Consider the following 21,144-nt stretch of genomic DNA (forward strand, 5'->3'; position numbering starts at 1 on the left):
AGTTGATATCCCTTGTTCTGGAGCCACCAGGCTGACCTGTGAGCTTTTGAGCGAGCTCTGCCGCTGCCTGGTGCCCTGTCCCTGGCTTCCTTGGCTCACAACTCCCGGTTCAGTTTATCCTGGATGGATCAGCCTCCCTGACTCCTGCCTTGTCCCGTGCCCCACCTCCACCCCAGCAAGGGCAGGGCTCTCTCGGTGCCCCACGACCCTCGGCACTTGTCCTTGCCATGGCATGCACCACCCCGTGGGCCCTGCTGGGTGGCAGACTCCAGAAAACAAGATCCTTCCTGCTTATTCCAGAACCTTCTATGGTTCTGGGCACATAGTAGGCTCTCAGGAAACTCTGATGGGGGAAGGAAGGTTGATGGAAAGTGGGTGGGGCCAGGCACGGTGGTTCATGTCTATAATCCCAGCACTTTGGGAGGCCGAAGCAGGCGGATCACCTGAGGTCGGGAGTTTGAGACCAGCCTGACCAACATGGTGAAACCCTGTCTCTAATAAAAATACAAAATTAACCAGGTGAGGTGGCGCATGCCTGTCATCCCAGCTACTCCAGAGGCTGAGGCAGGATAATCGCTTGAAACCGGGAGGTGGAGGTTGCCATGAGCTGAGATCGTGCCACTGCACTCCAGCCTGGGCGACAGAGCAAGACTCTGTCTCAAAAAAAAAAGAAAGATGAAAGAAAGAAAGAAAGAAAGAAAAGAAAGAAAAGAAAGAAAAGAAAGAAGGAAGGAAGGGAGGGAGGGAGGGAGGGAGGGAAAGAAAGAACGTGGGAGGAGGGGTGACAGGATGCCCTGATTGTCTGGAACCAAAGGCCATGGTCACTGTGTCCTTCCGGACACTGAGGCCAGGGTTTGGGTGGGAGGCCCCTTGTGGGGTACAGGCAGTGCCAACCAGCCCCACTAAGCGGGCAGCCTCTCTCCCATCAGTATCCGACAGCTGAAGGAGCGCGTGACCAACCTGCGCGGGAAACACAAGCAGATCTACAGCCTGGCGGCAAAGGAAGTGGACCCACAAGTCAACTGGGCGGCGCTGGTGGAGGAGAAGCTGGTATGGCCTGGACTGGGCCGCTGGCTGCAGGGCTTCAGCTGGGGAGGGGGCCATGCATGTGCAGGGAGAGCCTCGCCATGTAATGGGCATCCCGGGTCTTACCAGGGAGACAGCCATGGTCCTGATGATTTTCCAGTGTGCCCGTGAGAGGAGTGAGGCTCAGAGAAGTGCAGCGCCAAGTCAGGGTCACACAGCTCGAGCGGTGGAGATTCGGACTCTGTCCCATCAGCCACACCTCGCTGCTGCTCCTGAGTCCCACTTTCCAGCCCTGGCATGTTGGGGTCCTGGCAACGTTTTGTGGGCAGGCTGGGGCAGGAGGGGCCAGACTTCTGGCCTGTCGCTCCCTTTCCTGGCCCTCGCCACAGAGAAGTACGCAGCCACTGCAGCTAGGTGTCCCAGGTTCGAGCCTCAGGTTCCCCAATTTTATTTATTTATTTATTTATTTATTCATTCATTCATTCATTCATTCATTCATTCATGAGACAAGGTCTCACTCCGTCGCCCAGGCTAGAGTGCAGTGGCATGATCTCGGCTCACTGCAACCTCAATTTCCCAGGCTTAGGTGATCCTCCCACCTCAGCCTCCCAAGTAGCTGGAATTACGGGTGCACGCCACCACACCTGGCTAATTTTTTGTATTTTTATAGAGACAGGGCTTTGCCACATTGGCCAGGCATGTCTCAAACTCCTGAGCTTCCCCAATTTTATTTTTTATTTATTTATTTATTTTTGAGACAAGGTCTTACTCTGTCTCCCAGGCTGGAGTGCAGTGGCATGATCACCGCTCACTGCAGCCTCAACTTTCCAAGCTTAGGTGATCCTCCCACCTCAGCCTCTCAAGTAGCTGGGATTACAGGTGCATGCCACCACACCTGGATAATTTTTTCTATTTTTGTAGAGATGGGGCTTTGCTCAAATTCCTGGGTTCAAGTGATCCACCCCCCTTGGCCTCCCAAAGTGCTGGGATGACAGGTATCAGCCACCATGCCTGGCCAGCTTGTCCACTATTAGTGGCATGACCCTGGGCAGGTGACTTGCCCTCACTCAGCCTCTGTGGCCTCATCTGAGAGATGGAACAGTAACCATGTGGACCTCTGAGGCTCTGTGAGATGAAAGATGATACGGGTCAGTGCTCAGCAAACGGAACTTCAGGGTTGAAGGTGTGGCCGGCATCTCCCTGTGGCTCTGCGGGGCCCCATGAAAAAGAGAGCACCATCATGCCCACCCCCGAGGCTCCTGGGGTGGCCGCACATCCCCAGCCCTTAGCCCACCCTCTCCCTATTGCTTCTGTGCCCTCCCGGCCAGGACAAGCTGAGCAGCCAGGGCTTTGGGACTGACCTGCTGCTGGTGGACCACCAAGTAGAGGAGCATAACATCTTCCACAACGAGGTCAAGGCCATCGGGCCCCACCTGGCCAAGGACGGGGTCAAGGTGGGGCGTGTGCTGGTGTGGTGGGGACCCAGGGATGGAGGGGGCCACGCCTGCGTCCTGGCCCTGACTCGTGCCCTCGGCTCTGTCCTCAGGAGGAGAACAGCGAACTTCGGGCCAAGTACCAGAAACTGCTGGTGAGGAGCTCCCTGGGGGAAAGGCATCATGGAGAGAGGATAGGATGGGAAGCTTGGAGTTGGGGGGGACAAGGATGTATTCTTTTAAAAATGACACAGGCAGCTGGGCATGGTGGCTTGGGCCTATCATCCTAGCTCTTTGGGAGGCAGAAGCAGGAGGATCACTTGAGCCCAGGACTTTGAGACCAACCTGGGCAACATAGTGAGACTCCAGCTCTACAAAATTATGTAACAGTTAGTGGGGCTTGGTGGCATGCTGTGGTCCCAGCTACTTGGGAGGCTGAAGTGGGAGGATCGTTTGAGTCCAGGAGGGGGAGGCTACAATGAGCTGAGATCATGCCACTCCACTCCAGCCTGGGAAACAGAGCAAAACCCTGTCTTTTAAAAAAAGGCGTGCAGTAAACGTTTCAATCAGGAGAGGAGTTGAGGTGGGAAGAGACGTGCGCCAGCCTCCTCCTGAGCGACTGCCAGGTTTACCCTGGTTGCTCAGGGAAAAGCCTAATAGACCCCAAGGGTACAGCCTGTCCTGCTTATTTCTTTATTAAGTATCTGCTGTGTGCCAAGTAGGATGCCACTTGCTTTCTATACAAAAGCTTTCCATTTTCCTTCCCAAACCTTTGAAGGATGCATTGTTTTAAAAATTGCATGAGTGTTATGCAAATACTTTCTTGTTGCTGATGTTTCAGACATCTCAGAGAACACAGAGGCGCACTGTGTCGCTGTAAGGAGCCATGCTGCCTCTGCTCCTTAGTGTTAGTGGTGCCACCTTGAGCGAGTTACTTAGCCTCTGGGAGCCTCAGTTTCCTCATCTGTGAAATGGAGTTCCTACCTGTTCCTGTCTCACAGGGTCGGTTTGAGGATGAAATGAGTCAATGTTGCAGAATTTCGTAGCGCAGTACTGGGTCCCGGAGGGCCCCATGTACCAAAATGCAAACATCCCTCCTTTCCCTTGCACCCCCGCTTCTCAGACCTAAAGTGGTGCTTTCCTTCCAGCCCTCTGTAAGACAATTGTGATAAAGATCAAAGTAGAAGCTATAGTTACTGATATTTGTTGAGCACCAACTAACTATATGCCAGTCTCTGTGCACTGTGAGGTCAGGACTTTCATCATCCCCATTTACAGATGGGCAAACTAAGTCTTCACAAAAGTGTCAGTTCCGCAAGGGTGTCTGCTGGCAGTGTCGTTCACTGCTGTATCCCCAGTGCCTGGAGCCGTGTCCAGCGCGTAGGAGATGCTCAATCAACATTTGCTGAACGAATGAATGAATTTCAGGGGGTCAGGTGATTTGTCTAAGGCGGCCTGGCCTGGAAGTGGCTAAGCTGGGCTTGTCCTCAGGCCGGCCATAGCTGGGCCCTGCAGGAGGTGGGGAAGGAAGCGAACAGTGGCAGTGGGCTGAGGACGCAGCCCTGTCCTTGCCCCGGCCCCTTCAGGCAGCATCACAGGCCCGGCAGCAGCACCTGAGTTCACTGCAGGACTACATGCAGCGCTGCACCAACGAGCTGTACTGGCTAGATCAGCAGGCCAAGGGCCGCATGCAGTACGACTGGAGTGACCGCAACCTCGACTATCCCAGCCGCCGGCGCCAGTACGAGGTGGGCGCTGGGGGCTTGGGGCATCAGGGAGGAGGCAGCCCTGGAGGGAGCACAGGCCCGTCAGGCCGGGCACTGAGGCCCCTCCACTGCCCCTCACTGCAGAATTTCATCAACCGGAACCTGGAGGCCAAAGAGGAGAGAATCAACAAACTGCACAGCGAGGGTGACCAGCTGCTGGCAGCCGAGCACCCCGGGAGGAACTCCATTGAGGTGTGTGTACCCCAAGACCAGACACTTCCTCCAGGGTGGCTTCTGGTTGGCCTCTGCCTGTGGGTTGCCTGGAGCTCAGGCAGACCCCGGAGCTGGGGGTCCTGCAAGCTGCATCTTGTGTCTGTCTGTCTCTGTCTTGCTGTGTCTGACTCTGATCCATTGGCACCTCTGCCCTAAGCCCCTGGACTTCTGAAGGCCCTGTGGGGTATCAGTTTCCTAGAGTTGCTGCAACAAGTGAAAACAAACTCAGTGGCTTTAAACAACAGAAATTCATTCTCTCAGAGGTCTGTGGGCTGTAAGTGTGAAATCAAGGTGTCTTAGGGCTTCATTCCCTCTGGAAGCTCCAGGACATGTACCTTCCTTGCTCTTCCAGCTTCTGAGGGTTGCCAGCAGCCCTTGGCTTGTGGCTGTATCATTTCAGTCCCTTCCTCCATCTTCACATGGCCTTCTCTCCCCATGTCTCTCTGTGTCCTCTCTTCTTATAAGGATGCCAGTCAATGGATTTAGGGTTCACCCTAATTTCAGGATCCTTAACTAATGACATCTGCAAAGATCCTATTCCCAAATAAGGTCGCATTCTTCCCATCCCCCACAATGCCCCCGCCAACCCCACCTGAGATGGAGTTTTGCTGTTGTCGCCCAGGCTGGAGTGCAGTGGTGCAATCTTGGCTCACTGCAACCTCTGCCTCCCAGGTTCAAGCGATTCTCCTGCCTCAGCCTCCTGAGTAGCTGGGACTACAGGCGCACGCCACCACACCCAGCAAATTATTGTATTTTTAGTAGAGACGGGGCCTCATCATGTGGGCCAGGCTAGTCTCGAACTCCTGACCTCAGGTGATCCACCCGCCTTGGCCTCCCAAACTGCTGCGATTACAGGCATGAGCCACCACGCCTGGCTAGGGTCATGGATTTGGTGGACACTGTTTGGTCCATGACAGTGCCTTTGTGCAGATTTGCTGAAGGCACCACTTTAGGCACACACAGCCCCCACTTGCCCCTTGTGCACCGCACAGCCTGGGCATCCATATGTGGCATCCCTGTTTGGCTCCCTGACGTGACCCCTCTCTCCTCCTCCCACCTCTGAGCAGAAGTTGGCTACCTCTGTGGTAGCCACATGCAGAGAGATGCCAGATGCCTCCCTCCCCCACCGTGCCCTAGCCCAATATCCCAGTGGTCCCTCCCTTGGTGTCTGCAGTACCTGCCCAATGGTGACCAGCTCCTTCTTCTGGCAGGCACACATGGAGGCTGTGCACGCAGACTGGAAGGAATACCTGAACCTGCTCATCTGCGAGGAGAGTCACCTCAAGTACATGGAGGACTACCACCAGGTACCTACCTCTCCTGGGAGTCCCCCCAGCACCAGTGGTGCTACTCTCTGAGAGCGCTCAGTGCCTGCTTGGCTCATGTGTGGCCTCGTGCTGCTTGGTCCAGGAGCCTTGCGGGGCTGCCATCCCAGGCCTGCAGCACCCATGCTTCTTTTTTTTTTTTTTTTTTGAGACGGAGTCTAGCTCTGCCGCCCAGGCTGGAGTGCAATGGCCGGATCTCAGCTCACTGCAAGCCCCGCCTCCTGGGTTTAAGCCATTCTCCTGCCTCAGCCTCCCAAGTAGCTGGGACTGCAGGCGCCCGCCACGTCACCCGGCTAGATTTTTTTGTATTTTTTAGTAGAGACGGGGTTTCACTGTGTTAGCCAGGATGGTCTCGATCTCCTGACCTCGTGATCTGCCCATCTCGGCCTCCCAAAGTGCTAGGATTACAGGCTTGAGCCACCGCGCCCGGCCAACACCCATGCTTCTGATGGCGTGTGCAGACATGTCCCAAGCTTGCCAGCCCCTGTCCATCCTCCCTGGGGACCAGGGCCAGAGTCTGATTCCCCAGGTCACATGGGGTCTAGGGTGAATGTGTGGGGTTTATAATCTTGGTAAAATCTATAATATGCATGCAGATACATAAAACAAAATTTGTTTTTTGTTTTGTTTTGTTTTGTTTTTGTTTTTGCTTTTGAGAGAGAGTCTCACCCTGTCACCCAGGCTGGAGTGCAGTGGTGTGATCTCGGCTCACTGCAACCTCCGCGTCCTGGGTTCCAGCGATTCTCCTGCCTCAGCCTCCTGAACAGCTGGGATTACAAGTGTACATCAACACACCCAGCTAATTTTTGTATTTTCAGTAAAGGCGGGGTTTCACCATGTTGGTCAAGCTGGTCTCGAACTCCTGACCTCAGGTGATTCGCCTGCCTCGGCCTCCCAAAATGTACCCTGAGGCCCTGGCTCTGGCTGGATTACAGGCGTGAGCCATCGCATCTGGCCGGTTTGCCATTTTTAAGTGTACAATTCAGTGGCATTCACTGCATTCACAATATTATGCAACCATCACCACCATCTACTTGCAAAACTTTCCATCACCCCAAACAGAAACCCTGTACCCTGGCCAGGCATGGTGGCTCACGCCTGTAATTCCAGCACTTTGGAAAGCTGAGGCGAGTGGATCACCTGAGGTCAGGAGTTCGAGACCACCCTGGCCAACATGATGAAACCCCATCTCTACTAAACATACAAAAGTTAGCCAGGCATAGTGGCCCATACCTGTAATCCCAGATGGGAAGCTGAGGCAGGAGAATTGCTTGAACCCAGGAGGCAGAGGTTGCAGTGAGCTGAGATTGTGCCATTGTACTCCAGCCTGGGCAACAGAGCGAGACTCTGCCTCAAAAAAAAAAAAAGCAAAAAACAAAACAAAACCAAAAAACCCTGTACTCATTAGGCAGTAAGTCTTCCATTCCTGCTCCCCCAGCCCCAGGTCACCTTTGGTCTTCTTGCTGTCTCTATGGACTTGCCTGTTCCAGATGTTTCACATCTAGAACGAATATGAAGAATCAGTGGGATCATGCAGTCTCTGGCCTTTTGTGTCTGGCTTCTCTCACTGAGCATGTTTTCCGGGTTCATCCGTGTTGTAGCATTTTCAGTGCTTCACTCCTTTTTATGGCTGAATCATATCCCACTGTATGGCTAGACCACTGTGTTTATCCACTCATCTGTGGCTGGACACTTGTCTGTTTCCAGAGGAATGAGAGTTCTTAAGAAGCTGCGGGTAATTCTTAGGATTGAGATGTCTGGGGAAAGCTAGATGTGGGCGACGCTGTGTCACTCCTCATTCCCTGAGCTGCACGGTGGGGGCTTCAGGTCCTGTTCATGGCTGCAGCCCAGGTGCTCAGCCCAGGGGATAGGTGACAGTGACCCAAGAGTTGATAGACTGAAGAACGGGCAAGATAATTTTCGAGAACAAAAAGGGGAGGCTATTATCAAAACCTAGAAACAAGCTATAGTAGTAAGTCTGGGTGTTCCTAGTACAGAGAGAGGAACTGAATCAAAGATACCTCAAGACTTACTGGTATATCAAAGAAAATATGTCACAGAGGTGGCATCTCATGGATGGGTGGGAAGGGACCTGCCTTCTCCCAGTGAGGCCCCTAAGGAGCCAGCTCAGGGAGGGTGAGGCTGTCTCCACGCAGAGGAGCCTCGGGCTCAGTGCAGGGTCCCATGCTGGACTCCAGGTGAACCTGAGGCCCAGCCCCGCCTGAGGGATGAGATTGAAGCCTCAGACAGAAGCCCAGGTGCTTCTAGTGGTTTCCTGGCTGTGACAGAGCCACCTTCTCCCCAAGTTTCACAAAGACGTGAAGGACGCTCAGGAGCTGCTGCACAAGGTGGACTCGGACCTGAACCAGAAATACGGCCCTGACTTCAAGGACCGGTACCAGATTGAGCTGCTGCTACGGGAGCTGGATGTGAGCGATGGCCCAGGACCCCTGCTGGCCCGGGGGGCGGGGGACCCCTCTACACCATGCCTACCCTCAGCCCTGGACAGACCCCCCCCCAAAAGCACCCCACCTGCTGACTCCAGCCCCTACTAGGCGTCCTCCCACCAGGGGGAAGGCTGTTGGTCTCACCCGGGTCCCTGACCCTGTTCTCTTCAGGACCAGGAGAAGGTGCTGGACAAGTATGAAGACGTGGTGCGGGGGCTGCAGAAGCGAGGCCAGCAGGTGGTGCCCCTCAAGTACCGCCGGGAGACTCCGCTCAAGCCCATCCCCGTGGAGGCACTCTGTGACTTTGAGGGGGAGCAGGTGCGTGGGGCCAGCTCCTCTGTTTACATCACTACAAAGTCTTTGGGGTAACATGGCTGGATCTGGGGCCTCAGGCGACGTTCTTGGGAGCCTGTGCCTGTCTCCGTGGTTGGTGTCACTCTGCCAACCCTTTACCTCGTGCAGGCCGACTGGCACCCCCATGCTGCCCCCACCTTGGCTGCCCTAGCCTTGTGTTCCACCAGCTTAGCAACCCCAGTCCCACCTAAGAAGTCCCCGGCCAGGTTCTCATTGGCCCACTGAGTCACGTGTCCACCCTACACCAATCACTGTGGCTGGGGAATGCCAGTGTCCACCCTGTACCAATGACTGTGGCTGGGGAATGCCAGTTTATACATTGCCCAGGTCCAAGTCATGCATCCATCTGGAGCTTGGGAATGGAGAAAGAATGAGACCACAGGGACTGGGAATTGGGAGGGACGGTTCCCCAAAGGGAAATGAAGGTGGGTTGCTGGGCCAGCAGCCTCAACATATGTGCTCCTCCTGCATAACCCTCCCAACTCTATGGGGAGGGTCCAAGTGATGAGCCGGGGGTCCCCAGGTCCAAGAGTCCAGGGTGAGATGGCTACCGCGCTCGCAGGCCCTCAGCCCCTCCCGGGACCCTGACTGTCTGGCCTGCCCTTGCCAGGGCCTGATTTCACGGGGCTACAGCTACACCCTGCAGAAGAACAACGGGGAGAGCTGGGAACTCATGGACAGCGCTGGGAACAAGCTGATTGCTCCGGCTGTCTGTTTCGTGATCCCCCCCACAGACCCGGAGGCCCTGGCTCTGGCTGACAGGTACAAGGGCAAAGGCAGGAGTCTACATGGACCAGCCCCACCCAGGGTTTCTCAGGCCCCATTCATAGCCCTGGGCATTTGGACTCAGCCTGTGGGGAGCGGGGGGTCGCTGACACTCTGCATCTGTACCCCTTGGAGGTTCATGCAGGAGAGGGGCAGATCGTGGGCCGGCTGACTTGCTGAACATGAATGTCCAGCTCTGGGCTTCGTCCAGCGAGCAGTTTCTAAGGGCCCCTGGCTCCCACACACACTGCTCCCTGTACCTGCAGCTCCCAGCCCCTCGACTGTGGACTCAGCTGGAATAAAGGCTGCCTCTTTGCTCCCAGGCACCTTCTTCCACTGCACGCACCACTTTTTGTTGACTATCATACGTGTCAGTCTCGTTGGGCTCCTTGAATTTCCTCTCTCCAGGGCCTAGTTAAGTACCTGGTGGAAAGCTGGTGCCCAGGAACTCCTTGCTGAATGAGTGGATGATTCAAGGAATGCCTTCATTTATTCATTCAAGTGTTTATTGAGCACCTACTGTGTATGCTCCCTCAGAGGTAACATCTTGGTGGAGATTATTGGACAATTTTAGGTAGTAAGACTTCCTATGAAGAAGGGGGAAGGAGGAATAGTTCTGAGCCCAGGAGCACACAAAGGCCAGCACGGCAGTGCGCACTCACTGTCTGCATCTAAGGAGCTGTCAGGCTCCTCTGGGGTGTCTGCCCAGCCAGTCTGCTGTCATGTCTCTGTGGGTGCAGGGGGTGGTGGGCTGCCCAGGTTCCCAGCTCATTTCTGTCCTCACAGCCTGGGCAGCCAGTACCGGAGCGTGCAGCAGAAGGCAGCCGGGAGCAAACGCACGCTACAGCAGCGGTATGAGGTGCTGAAGACCGAGAACCCCGGAGGTGGGTGCCAGGGCCACTCGCCTGAGGCTCTGGGGGTGCCGGGGAGGGGCTGGACCCAGGGTATATGCTGTGGATGAGATGGCAAGGGCCTGGCAGTAGGTGGGGGGCTGGCTGCCTAGGTCCCTCCCTCGGCCTCACACCCCTGGCCCATTGTCACACCTGCCTGGGTCCTCCCTCCCTCCACAGATGCCTCTGACCTACAAGGGCGGCAGCTGCTGGCTGGCTTGGACAAGGTGGCCAGAGACCTGGACCGGCAGGAGAAGGCCATCACAGGGATCCTGCGGCCACCGCTGGAGCAAGGCCGGGCTGTGCAGGACAGTGCTGAGCGGGCCAAAGACCTCAAGGTACCTGTGGGTCAGGAGCACAGGCGGGGCCTGGGGAGCCCTGCACTGGCCCCCTGGCTCCCTGGGGCCCCTATTCAAGGTCTTTTCCCCATGGGGTCTTGGGACATTCACTGCAGGTGTCTGACAGGGACAGCCTGCTGCATGTAACCGGGTCCCGAGTCGTGGAGGTGGCAGGGCTGCTCTCATCACCTCCCCAGTTTCCAGACCAAGGACCACGCCGCCAGGCTCTTTCCAGACACATCCCCAGGAGAAAGAGCCAAGGCTTGCACTGTCCCTGCATGGCTTGTTGATCTGACGCCTGGCACGGCACATGGGCTGTGGAATTCCACAGGATTGGGTCACTGGCTGATTTGACTGCAGACACGTTAGCTAAACCCCAGGCCTCTTCAGTAGGATGGGTTGGCCCCGCTCGCAGGGTGGTGGCGAGGACAGGGTGAGCTGATGCCGGGGGCAACGTGGCAGGGCCACCACCACCCACCTCCTTTCCTACACAGTCTCCCACATCCTCAAGGCAGCCCTCTGAGGCAGGGAGTAGCACTCCAATTTTACAGAGGGGGATCTGGGATCGGAGAAGTGCCCTAGTCCCTGATGGGGCCTCACAGTGAGGGCTGAGTCAGGGTGAGAGGATGTGGGTCTCGGGTGTAACCTGACCCCACAAGTCCCTTCCTAAGTTGCTGGGAGTCGTCACGCCCCCACCCGTGACTGGGTGGAGTCGTTGTACTCACCTCCCAGGGTTGCTGCAAAGATTATTAAACAGAAGCGTTGACGTGCAGTGCTTAGAACAGCACAGGCCTGGCAGCTGCCTGGGTGCTTTTGGTGGCACTAGTCCACCGTCCACCTCAGCAGTTCCCTGGGATGCTCGTGAAAAATGCAGCCCTCAGGCTGGCGTCCAGACGCTGCATCAGAGCCCCAGAGTGTGCCAGGCCTTTCCAGCTGCTTCCACTGTCCCTGATGTGGGAATGTGTGCCCACCCTGGCCACATCCTCGGGGGAAGGGGCTGCCCGGCTGTGTCCAAAACTGAGGGGCCCTGGTCCCCACAGAACATCACCAATGAGCTACTGCGGATTGAGCCTGAGAAGACTCGGAGCGCGGCTGAGGGCGAAGCCTTCATCCAGGCCCTCCCAGGCAGTGGCACTACACCCCTGCTGAGGACTCGGGTGGAGGACACCAACCGGAAATACGAGCGCCTGGTGCAGCTGCTGGACTTGGCCCAGGAAAAGTGGGTGGCAGACAGGCAACATGGAAGTTTGGGTGGGGTCAGGGGACCAGGTGGGTATCCCCTGACGCCTGACTGGTGTTCTCAGGGTTGACATGGCCAACCGCCTGGAGAAGAGCCTGCAGCAGGGCTGGGAGTTGCTGGCCACACACGAGAACCATCTGAATCAGGATGACACAGTGCCCGAGAGTAGCTGCATCCTGGACAGCAAGGGGCAAGAGCTGGCGGTGAGTCTGGGGCCCGAGTCCCGGGAGTCCTTCTCTGAGCAGGTGAGGGCATCGGGCCCATCCACCCACCCCATCCAGACAGACGAGGACACCAGCATCCCGTCTCCCTGGGTTTGGAATGCCCAGTGTGCCCAGCTGGGAACTGCAAATGGAGGCCCGCAGCACAAATCCGAGCTATTCACGGGATCTGTGTGACCTATGGGATTTCAGATGCCAGCATTTTAAGATCAAATATCTGCAATAGACGGTGCAGTGGCACATGCCTGTAACACCAGCCATTCAGGAGGGTGGGGTGGGCTTGCTTGAGCCCCGGAGTTTAGGTCCAGCGTGGACAATGTTGCAAGCCCCATCTCTTAAAAAAAAAAAAAAAAAAAAAAAAACACCTAACAATCCACGTTCCCAGTATCTCTTGCTGAGCAGAGCTGGCATCCTGGGCTGCAATCCACAGGGCAAGTCACTGGGCAGAGGAGCAGCTGCCTCCTCGGCCTGCTTTCCCCTCGCAGTTGCCATGGGCCCCCTTCCCGCATTGCCTGCCTGAGCGCAGGAAACATTCAAGTCTGTGACCCGAGGCCCCTTATTCACACTCCCATCTCACGACCTGCTTTTGCCAAGGCCTCACGGCCAGTGGCAGGTTGTTCTAGTGCGGGGCCCGAGCTGCCTGCTGCAGTGTTTTTAGTAGTTAGTTTTTCAGGGGTTTGTTCATTGTAATAAAACAGAAGATGGCAGAAGTGACCCAGGTTTGAGATGGACAGAGCAAGGCTCTGGTCCCTCCTCCTTGTGGCCTTGACCACCCTCCTACAGCCAGTGGCCCGGGGGCTGTGGGGGGTATCATCGCCTGGCTCTAGAAGCTCTGGCCATAGCACCACTGTCTCCTCCTCTGCCCGGCCAGGCCATGGCCTCTGAGTTACAGGCCCAGAAGTCCCTCCTGGGCGAGGTGGCGCAGAACTTGCAGGCAGCCAAGCAGTGCTCGAGCACACTGGCCAGCCGCTTCCAGGAGCACTGCCCGGACCTGGAGCGCCAGGAGGCCGAGGTGCACAAGCTGGGCCAGCGTTTCGACAACCTGTGCCAGCAGGTGGAGCGCAGGTGAGGGTGCAGGGGGTGGTGGTCATTCTTGTTTTCTGAGAATGCGATCTAATTCCCTCTAAACAATGCTGTAGCCATGTCCCACAGATGGTGCTGTTTTTCTTTTTGGTGAGTTCATCAGATTCTCTGACAGCCCTGTGGGCTCTCCTTTGAGTCATGATTACCTGGGTCCTGTAATCCACAATGGGCATCTCTGCAAGTCAATGTATGTGGACTCACCTGGTTCTCCACATTCCCACCTGACATTCCCTAATTACCACCCACCCTGTGTGGGAGATGATTGGGGTATTTCTAGTTAAGTTACATTTGATTGTTTCCCACTTTTTTTAAAAAAATGAGGGCCCTGTAAGGCATCTGCTTGCTGTGGCCAAGGCCTGAATGCTTTGCCTTGGCAGGGTGCAGAGCCTACAGAGTGCCAAGGCGGCCTACGAGGACTTCCACCACGGCCGTGACCACGTGCTGCTGTTCCTAGCCAGCATCCCCAGTTATGAGCCTCAGGAGACAGACAGCCTCAGCCAGATGGAGACTAAGCTGAAGAACCAGAAGGTGAGACGGCCGCTTCTGCAGCTCCAGGCACACACTGGCGAGGGAGGGTCAGAGGTCAGCAAGCCCCTTGCTGGGGAGCCAAGCTTTTGGGAGGTGGAGCAGGGCAGAGGCTTGCCACAGCTGTGTCCTCCCTGGGCCTCAGCTCTCAGGCTCCCAACACCCAACCCCCAACCCTCTGAGAACAAGAACCGAGTATGCCGCTCACCTCTCCCAGCTCAGTGCCTGGTGCACAGTGGACGTCTGGCGTGGACTGGCTATCTGAGTGAGCAGCTACAGAATGAGGAGCCGCCTTTGTGGGGAAAATCTCATTTCCAAAGTTGGGACTCCGGCCTCCCCTAGGCCCAACACAGTGCCTTGGGGTGAGGGAAGAACGTGGGAAGCCAAAGGCTGAGATGCAACTCCCAGGTCCACCCCATCAGCCACATCCCCACTTTGGAAACTTTACTTTCCTCACTCATAAGCTGGAGGTCACGATCCTTACCTTCTGGCATCACTTGAAGATTAAATGAGATAATCTAAGTCAGAGAGCAGAACAGTGTCTGGTGGTCCAAACCATCAGTTAACATTTGTTTCCTACCAGAGATAATGATCTTGGCCCTTCACAGAGCCTTAGAACTGCCTTTTATGGCTAGGTGCAGTGGCTCACACCTGTAATGCCAACCTTTTGGGAGGCCGAGGCAGGCAGATCACGAGGTCAGGAGTTCAAGACCAGCCTGGCAACATAGTGAAACCCCATCTCTACTAAAAATACAAAAAAACTAGCTGGGTATGGTGGCAGGAGCCTGTAGTCCCAGCTACTCGGGAGGCTGAGGCAGAACTGCTTGAACCCAGGAGACTGCACCACTGCACTCCAGCCTGGGCAATGCAGTGAGACTGTGTCTCAAAAAAAAAAAAAAAAAAACTGCCTTTTGCAATGAACAACAATGTATATACCAGGGAGCCATCATACTTTGTGCTAGAGAGGAATAAATTCAGATTCTGTGATTTCCAGCTACTTCATCCATGTTTGCTTTTAAACATTTTTTTTTCCGGTTCGTTTTGATTTTTAAACTGTGTCTTACAGAACCTGCTAGATGAGATAGCAAGTAGGGAGCAGGAAGTACAGAAGATCTGTGCCAACTCCCAGCGGTACCAGCAAGCTGTAAAGGTGAGCCGGGAAACTTCTGCCCGAAGCACAAACAGCAGGGGCCTCGCTCCTCCGTCCCCTGGTCAGAGAAGCAGCAAGCACCAGCCTTGGCACATGTGGGTGGAGCTGGCCATCCGGCGGCACTGCTGGCTGCTGTGCAAACTGGCACAGGCTTTTGGGAAAATAGAATGGTACTAGACATGGAATGCCGTAAAAGGGTTTTATACTCTGAAGGAGTCAACTCTTTGGGGGAATTTATCCTTAAGGAAAAAATACAAAAAAAAAAAAAAGCAGGATAAAATTGTTGCAACAGCACTAATTACAATAGCAAAACTAGTAAGCTGGAAAGGACCGGTGTGCAGTGGAAGGAGAAAGCTGCATGAAGCAGCACACATCCACTTGCTGGATTATGAAGTCTGCAAGCTGGTAAACATGAGAAGAGGTGGTGGCAAGGTGAGACAGGGTGATGGTACAATGTTAAAAGCAGCAGCAGCAGGTGAAAATCTCTAGGCATGTAGGAAGGTCGGGAGGGGAATTCGGGGGGTGCTTTTTCTTGTCTTATATGTTACTGAGTGATGGAGCTACGTACTGCTGAGGTATTGGTAATTCTCAAAACCTCCTGGCAATCACTACAGGGTGCAGCTGTGAGGAAGACCCATGCAGATTATAAAACCAGCACATGGCACAGGGCGGGTCTGGGTCAGCCGGAACGGGTACAGGAACATGTCTGTCTCTTCTCACCTGTTTTAATCTACCCTCTGCCATGTCTCTCACTCATGCAGGACTATGAGTTAGAAGCGGAAAAACTAAGGTCTCTTCTCGACTTGGAGAATGGAAGGAGCAGCCATGTGAGCAAGAGAGCCAGGCTCCAATCTCCCGCCACCAAAGTGAAGGAAGAGGTGAGTTCTGTGGGCTGGGCGGCCTCGGGACTGAGGTGGAGGCCAAGCTGCCCTGCTCCCCAGGGAGCATGGTGTCACGCGCTGGCCTCAGAGATGCACACACAACAGGGAAGTCACTGAGAGCCCTCCTGCGTGCAAACAGGTTTGGTAAGAGAAGATGAGGACATCGATATGCCTAGAAAGAGCAAGGCTGGGCGCGGTGGCTCGCGCCTGTAATCCTAGCACTTTGGGAGGCCAAGGTGGCAGAACTGCTTGAGCCCAGGAGTTTGAGACCAGCCTAGGCAACAAAGCAGGACCCCCCATCTACAAAAAAATTAGCCAAGCGTGGTGGTGCACACCTGCAGCTGCTTGGGAGGCTGAGGAGGATCACTTGAGCCCAGGAGTTCAAGGCTGTAGTGAGCTGCAATCACACCACTGCACTTCAGTCTGAGTGAGAGAGATTCTGTCTTTAAAAAATAAAAACTTTTGAAAACACAGCTGAACAGAAGTGTCAGGGTCAAAGCCATGGATCTGGGAAGTTCCTCTTTTGCTCAGTAAGTAGAGTGGAGGGCTGATATTAGTCTCTTGCACACACAAGAAAGAACACTGGTGCTCAAAGTCAGTAAAGACCCTGGTCTGGATCTTCTGCCTCGAGATCCAGTTTTTTCTCCACCACTGAGACTATAGCAAGAGCTATGCCTCTACCCCCAAATTCCATACTTCTCAAGAACCACGCCCACGCTCTCTAGCTCTCTGTTGCTTACCCTGTTGACACCTGTTTGTTGACCGCTCTCCTAAACCTCTTCTCTGCAGGAAGCAGCACTTGCCGCCAAGTTCACTGAAGTTTACGCCATCAACAGACAGAGGCTGCAGAATCTGGAGTTTGCTCTGAATCTCCTGAGACAGGTAACTGATCTTAGTAAGAAATCCTACTTCAAGCTGTGCTAACAGGTGACAAATACAGACTCTGTCTCAGAGAAATGGTCTGTGAATTGATGGGAGTGTCCCCTTGCTAATGTTTCTGGGCAGGACCAGTGCAAAGACTGGCCCGATCCAATGCTTCTACTGACATGAGAACTTATTCAACTCAATAAACATCTGCTGAAAGTGAATGCTATTTTCAGCTAGACATGGTGGCTCACGCTTGTAATCCCAGCACTCTGGGAGGCCGAGGCGGGCGGATCACCTGAGGTCAGGAGTTGGAGACCAGCCTGGCCAACATGGTGAAATGCTTTCTCTACTAAAAATACAAAAATTAGCTGGGCATCGTGGTGCATGCCTGTAATCCCAGCTACTCAGGAGACTGAGGCAGGAGAATTGCTTGAACCCAGAAGGTGGAGGTTGCAGGGAGCCAAGATCGTGCCACTGCACTCCAGCTGGGCAACAGAGCGAGACTCTGTCTTAAAAAAAAAAAAAAAAAGCAAAGAAAATGAATGTTATTTTCTGAAGTCCATGATATTTATGACAGCATTGTTTGTAATAGCAAGACACTGGAAGCAGTTCACTCTTCATTAGCAATGGGCTAAACTGCGGTCTGTCCAGAGAGTGGAAACTATGCTGCTGGTAAATCCTGAAGCAGTCCTCTCTGTGCAGAGCTGGAACGAGCTCTGTCAGTGCAGTCAGCGGCAGGGCACACAGCAAGAGTACCATTTGTGCAGGAAAGATAAACACATGGTGCATACTACAGACAGACCCACCCTAGGAAGGGGACCAGAGGTGGGACACCATGGTTTCATTTTAAACTCTTCCACAGCTCAAAAATGTTTTACCTAATTAAAAAAACCCCAAACTAGTTGTTTGATCATTTTTGAAAGTAACCCTAGAGCTCTACAACGAACATGAACTGGCGCTGAGGGAGTCCCTTGGGGATCACAGGACAGCCACTCTGACCAGCTGGGGACGGGCCCCACATGTGCTGCCAGAGCCTGGCTTTAACCTTGTCTTGTCTTCTCCATCACAGCAGCCGGAAGTCGAAGTGACCCATGAGACCCTGCAAAGGAACAGGCCAGACTCTGGAGTGGAGCAGGCGTGGAAGATCAGGAAGCAACTGGATGAGGAGACTGAGCGGAGGCAGCAGCTGGAGAACGAGGTCAAGAGCACCCAGGAAGAAATCCGGACCTTGAGGAATCAGGGGCCTCAGGAATCAGTGGTGAGGAAGGAGGTGCTCAAGAAGGTGCCGGATCCCGCACTGGAGGAGAGCTTGCAGCAGCTGCAGCACACGCTGGCGGAGGAGCAGCACAAGAACCAGTTGCTGCAGGAGGAGCTGGAGGCACTGCAGCTGCAGCTGCGTGCCCTGGAGCAGGAGACCAGGGATGGGGGGCAAGAGTACATGGTCAAGGAGGTCCTACGCATTGAGCCCGACAGGGCCCAGGCGGATGAGGTCTTGCAGCTGGGGGAGGAGCTGGAGGCACTGAGGCGGCAGAAGGGCGCCCGGGAGGCAGAGGTGCTCCTCCTGCAGCAGCGTCTGGCCGCCCTGGCCGAGGAGAGGAGCCGGGCACAGGAGAAGGTCACCGAGAAAGAGGTGGTGAAACTGCAGAATGACCCCCAGCTGGAGGCAGAGTACCGGCAGCTGCAGGAGGAACACCAGCGCCAGGGCCAGCTCAGGGAGAAGCAGGAGGAGGAGCTGAGCTTCCTCCAGGACAAGCTCAAGAGGCTGGAGAAGGAGCGGGCCATGGCTGAGGGCAAGATCACCGTCAAGGAGGTGCTCAAGGTGGAGAAGGACACAGCCACCGAGAGGGAGGTCAGCGATCTCACCCGCCAGTACGAGGACGAGGCTGCCAAGGCTCGCGCTAGCCAGAGGGAGAAGACGGAGCTGCTCCGGAAGATATGGGCCTTGGAGGAGGAGAACGCCAAAGTGGTGGTGCAGGAGAAGGTGAGGGAGATCGTGCGGCCAGACCCCAAGGCGGAGAGTGAGGTGGCCAACCTCCGCCTGGAGCTTGTGGAGCAAGAGCGAAAGTATCGGGGCGCCGAGGAGCAGCTCCGGAGCTACCAGAGCGAGCTGGAGGCCCTCAGGAGGCGAGGCCCCCAGGTGGAAGTCAAAGAGGTGACTAAGGAAGTCATTAAGTACAAAACTGACCCCGAGATGGAGAAGGAGCTTCAGCGGCTCAGGGAGGAGATCGTGGACAAGACCAGACTGATTGAAAGGTGTGATTTAGAGATCTACCAGCTCAAGCAGGAAATCCAGGCCCTGAAAGACACCAAACCCCAGGTCCAGACCAAAGAGGTGGTCCAGGAGATTCTCCAATTCCAAGAAGACCCTCAAACCAAGGAGGAGGTGGCGTCTCTGAGGGCAAAGCTCTCAGAGGAGCAGAAGAAGCAAGTGGATCTGGAGAGGGAGAGGGCCTCCCAGGAAAAGCAGATCGCCCAGAAGGAGGAGGAGCTCTCGCTGGTGAAGGAAAGGGTGGTGCAGCAGGAGGTAGTCAGGTACGAGGAGGAGCCAGGCCTGCGGGCCGAGGTGAGCTCCTTTGCCGAGAGCATCGACGTGGAGCTGCGACAGATTGACAAGCTGCGGGCAGAGCTGCGGAGGCTGCAGCACCGGCGCACCGAGCTTGAGCGGCAGCTGGAGGAGCTGGAGCGCGAGCGGCAGGCCCGCAGGGAGGCCGAGCGCGAGGTGCAGCGGTTGCAGCAGCGGCTGGCAGCGCTGGAGCAGGAAGAAGCTGAGGCCCGTGAGAAGGTAACCCGCAAGCAGAAGGTGGTGCTGCAGCAGGACCCGCAGCAGGCCCGAGAGCATGCCCTGCTCCGACTCCAGCTGGAAGAAGAGCAGCACCGGCGGCAGCTCCTGGAGGGTGAACTCGAGCCACTCCGGAGGAAACTGGCTGCACTGGAGAAGGCGGAGGTCAAGGAGAAGGTGGTGCTCTCCGAGAGCATCCAGGTGGAGAAGGGTGACACCGAACAAGAGATCCAGAGGCTCAAGAGCAACCTGGAGGAGGAGAGCCGCAGCAAGCGCGAACTGGATGTTGAGGTGAGCCGGCTGGAAGCCAGACTTTCGGAGCTGGAATTCCATAACTCCAAGTCATCCAAGGAACTAGACTTTCTAAGGGAAGAGAACCACAAATTACAGCTGGAGAGGCAAAACCTGCAGCTGGAGACCCGAAGGCTCCAATCGGAAATTGACATGGCAGCGACGGAAACACGAGACCTGCGGAACATGACCATGGCGGACTCTGGGACCAACCATGACTCCAGACTATGGTCCCTGGAGAGGGAACTGGATGACCTCAAGAGGCTCTCCAAGGACAAAGACCTCGAGATCGACGAGCTTCAGAAACGTCTGGGCTCCGTGGCTGTCAAGCGGGAGCAGCGGGAGAACCACCTGCGGCGCTCCATCGTAGTCATCCACCCCGACACAGGCCGCGAGCTGTCCCCGGAGGAAGCCCACCGCGCGGGGCTCATCGACTGGAACATGTTCGTGAAACTCAGAAGCCAGGAGTGCGACTGGGAGGAGATCTCGGTGAAGGGTCCTAATGGGGAGTCCTCAGTAATACACGACAGGAAGTCTGGCAAGAAGTTCTCCATCGAAGAGGCCCTGCAGAGTGGCAGGCTGACCCCTGCTCAGTATGACCGCTACGTCAACAAGGACATGTCCATCCAGGAGCTGGCAGTCTTGGTATCTGGGCAGAAGTAGGCACAGCTCTTGTAACTCTTCGTAGCGGCAGATGCTGGTTCTCCTCCGATGCTGTGACCTCCCTGGTGTCGTCTTCTCCCTAGCCCTGGTGTAGGCCAAGCATTTTATACACACCCTTGCTGCCAGGCTGCTTAGAGTCCAGCCCACATATGGGACAGGCACTGGCTGAAGACAGGCAACTCTCGTTCCAACCATCCTTCACCCTGAGTGACCCACTTCATCCTCCAATGATTGGACAACTGCGATGCCTTTTCCTATACACTCCAAACTCCTCGTGACACCTGCACACAATCTGAAAACCACTAAAGCACAAGCCAACCACAGCAGCCAAGCCCACTCCATGCAGCATGGGTACTGGTGGCACACTAGTGACACTGCCCCACAAAGGCCTGGGCCCGTGGGGGCTGCTGCCTGGCATGACATCTCTCCAGATTTCTGGCTTAAAACAAACTTTCCATCAGAGAAGCCTCCTCAGTAGTTACTCTGCTCGAGACAGATCTGGGCTCCAAGCCAGCAAAGGTGAACAGAAACCACAAGTGTCCAGGCCTCGGTGCTAGAGTGGATGTTAATTGTCAGCCAGACTGTCCCGGCACCTACAGAGAATGTTTCACAGTTCTGGCATTTAAATCCTTTGATAGTGGATTGTGTTGCTGTTAGCCTTAGTTTCAGTGCTTTACAAGTCTCGCTTATTATCTCATTGGTATTTAGGTATACAAAACAGTTGATTATTCACCACGCGAATTTCTGGTTCTCTGTATCTCATGTAGAACATAAGAAAATGGGAAGTAATAGGGAACTTTATTTATAGCATGAAAATAAACCTGGTGGCTGGAGTCTACTTTTACGGTCCACGTGTTTCTTCTTTTGCATGCAAGGCTTAATTCCCC

General features: G+C 55.1%; 1 protein-coding gene across 1 annotated transcript in view; it reads left to right on the forward strand.

Annotated features, from left to right (window-relative positions):
* PPL (periplakin) overlaps window positions 1-21,106 on the forward strand; it is a 57,456-nt gene extending 36,350 nt beyond the window's left edge. Inside the window, exons 4-22 of the mRNA XM_017886220.1 lie at window positions 930-1,050; window positions 2,355-2,480; window positions 2,573-2,614; window positions 4,046-4,207; window positions 4,310-4,417; window positions 5,650-5,745; window positions 8,070-8,192; window positions 8,382-8,528; window positions 9,175-9,326; window positions 10,116-10,213; window positions 10,400-10,557; window positions 11,598-11,776; window positions 11,862-12,000; window positions 12,890-13,083; window positions 13,479-13,629; window positions 14,693-14,776; window positions 15,538-15,654; window positions 16,447-16,539; window positions 17,594-21,106. Coding sequence (XP_017741709.1) covers window positions 930-1,050; window positions 2,355-2,480; window positions 2,573-2,614; window positions 4,046-4,207; window positions 4,310-4,417; window positions 5,650-5,745; window positions 8,070-8,192; window positions 8,382-8,528; window positions 9,175-9,326; window positions 10,116-10,213; window positions 10,400-10,557; window positions 11,598-11,776; window positions 11,862-12,000; window positions 12,890-13,083; window positions 13,479-13,629; window positions 14,693-14,776; window positions 15,538-15,654; window positions 16,447-16,539; window positions 17,594-20,257 — 4,954 coding nt within the window. The 3' untranslated portion in view covers window positions 20,258-21,106. The remainder of the gene's footprint in view (window positions 1-929; window positions 1,051-2,354; window positions 2,481-2,572; window positions 2,615-4,045; window positions 4,208-4,309; window positions 4,418-5,649; window positions 5,746-8,069; window positions 8,193-8,381; window positions 8,529-9,174; window positions 9,327-10,115; window positions 10,214-10,399; window positions 10,558-11,597; window positions 11,777-11,861; window positions 12,001-12,889; window positions 13,084-13,478; window positions 13,630-14,692; window positions 14,777-15,537; window positions 15,655-16,446; window positions 16,540-17,593) is intronic.
* The last annotated feature ends 38 nt before the right edge of the window (window positions 21,107-21,144 follow it).

Source organism: Rhinopithecus bieti, unplaced genomic scaffold (genome assembly GCF_001698545.2).
Source record: "Rhinopithecus bieti isolate Rb0 unplaced genomic scaffold, ASM169854v2 scaffold_13704, whole genome shotgun sequence".
NCBI lineage: Eukaryota > Metazoa > Chordata > Mammalia > Primates > Cercopithecidae > Rhinopithecus > Rhinopithecus bieti.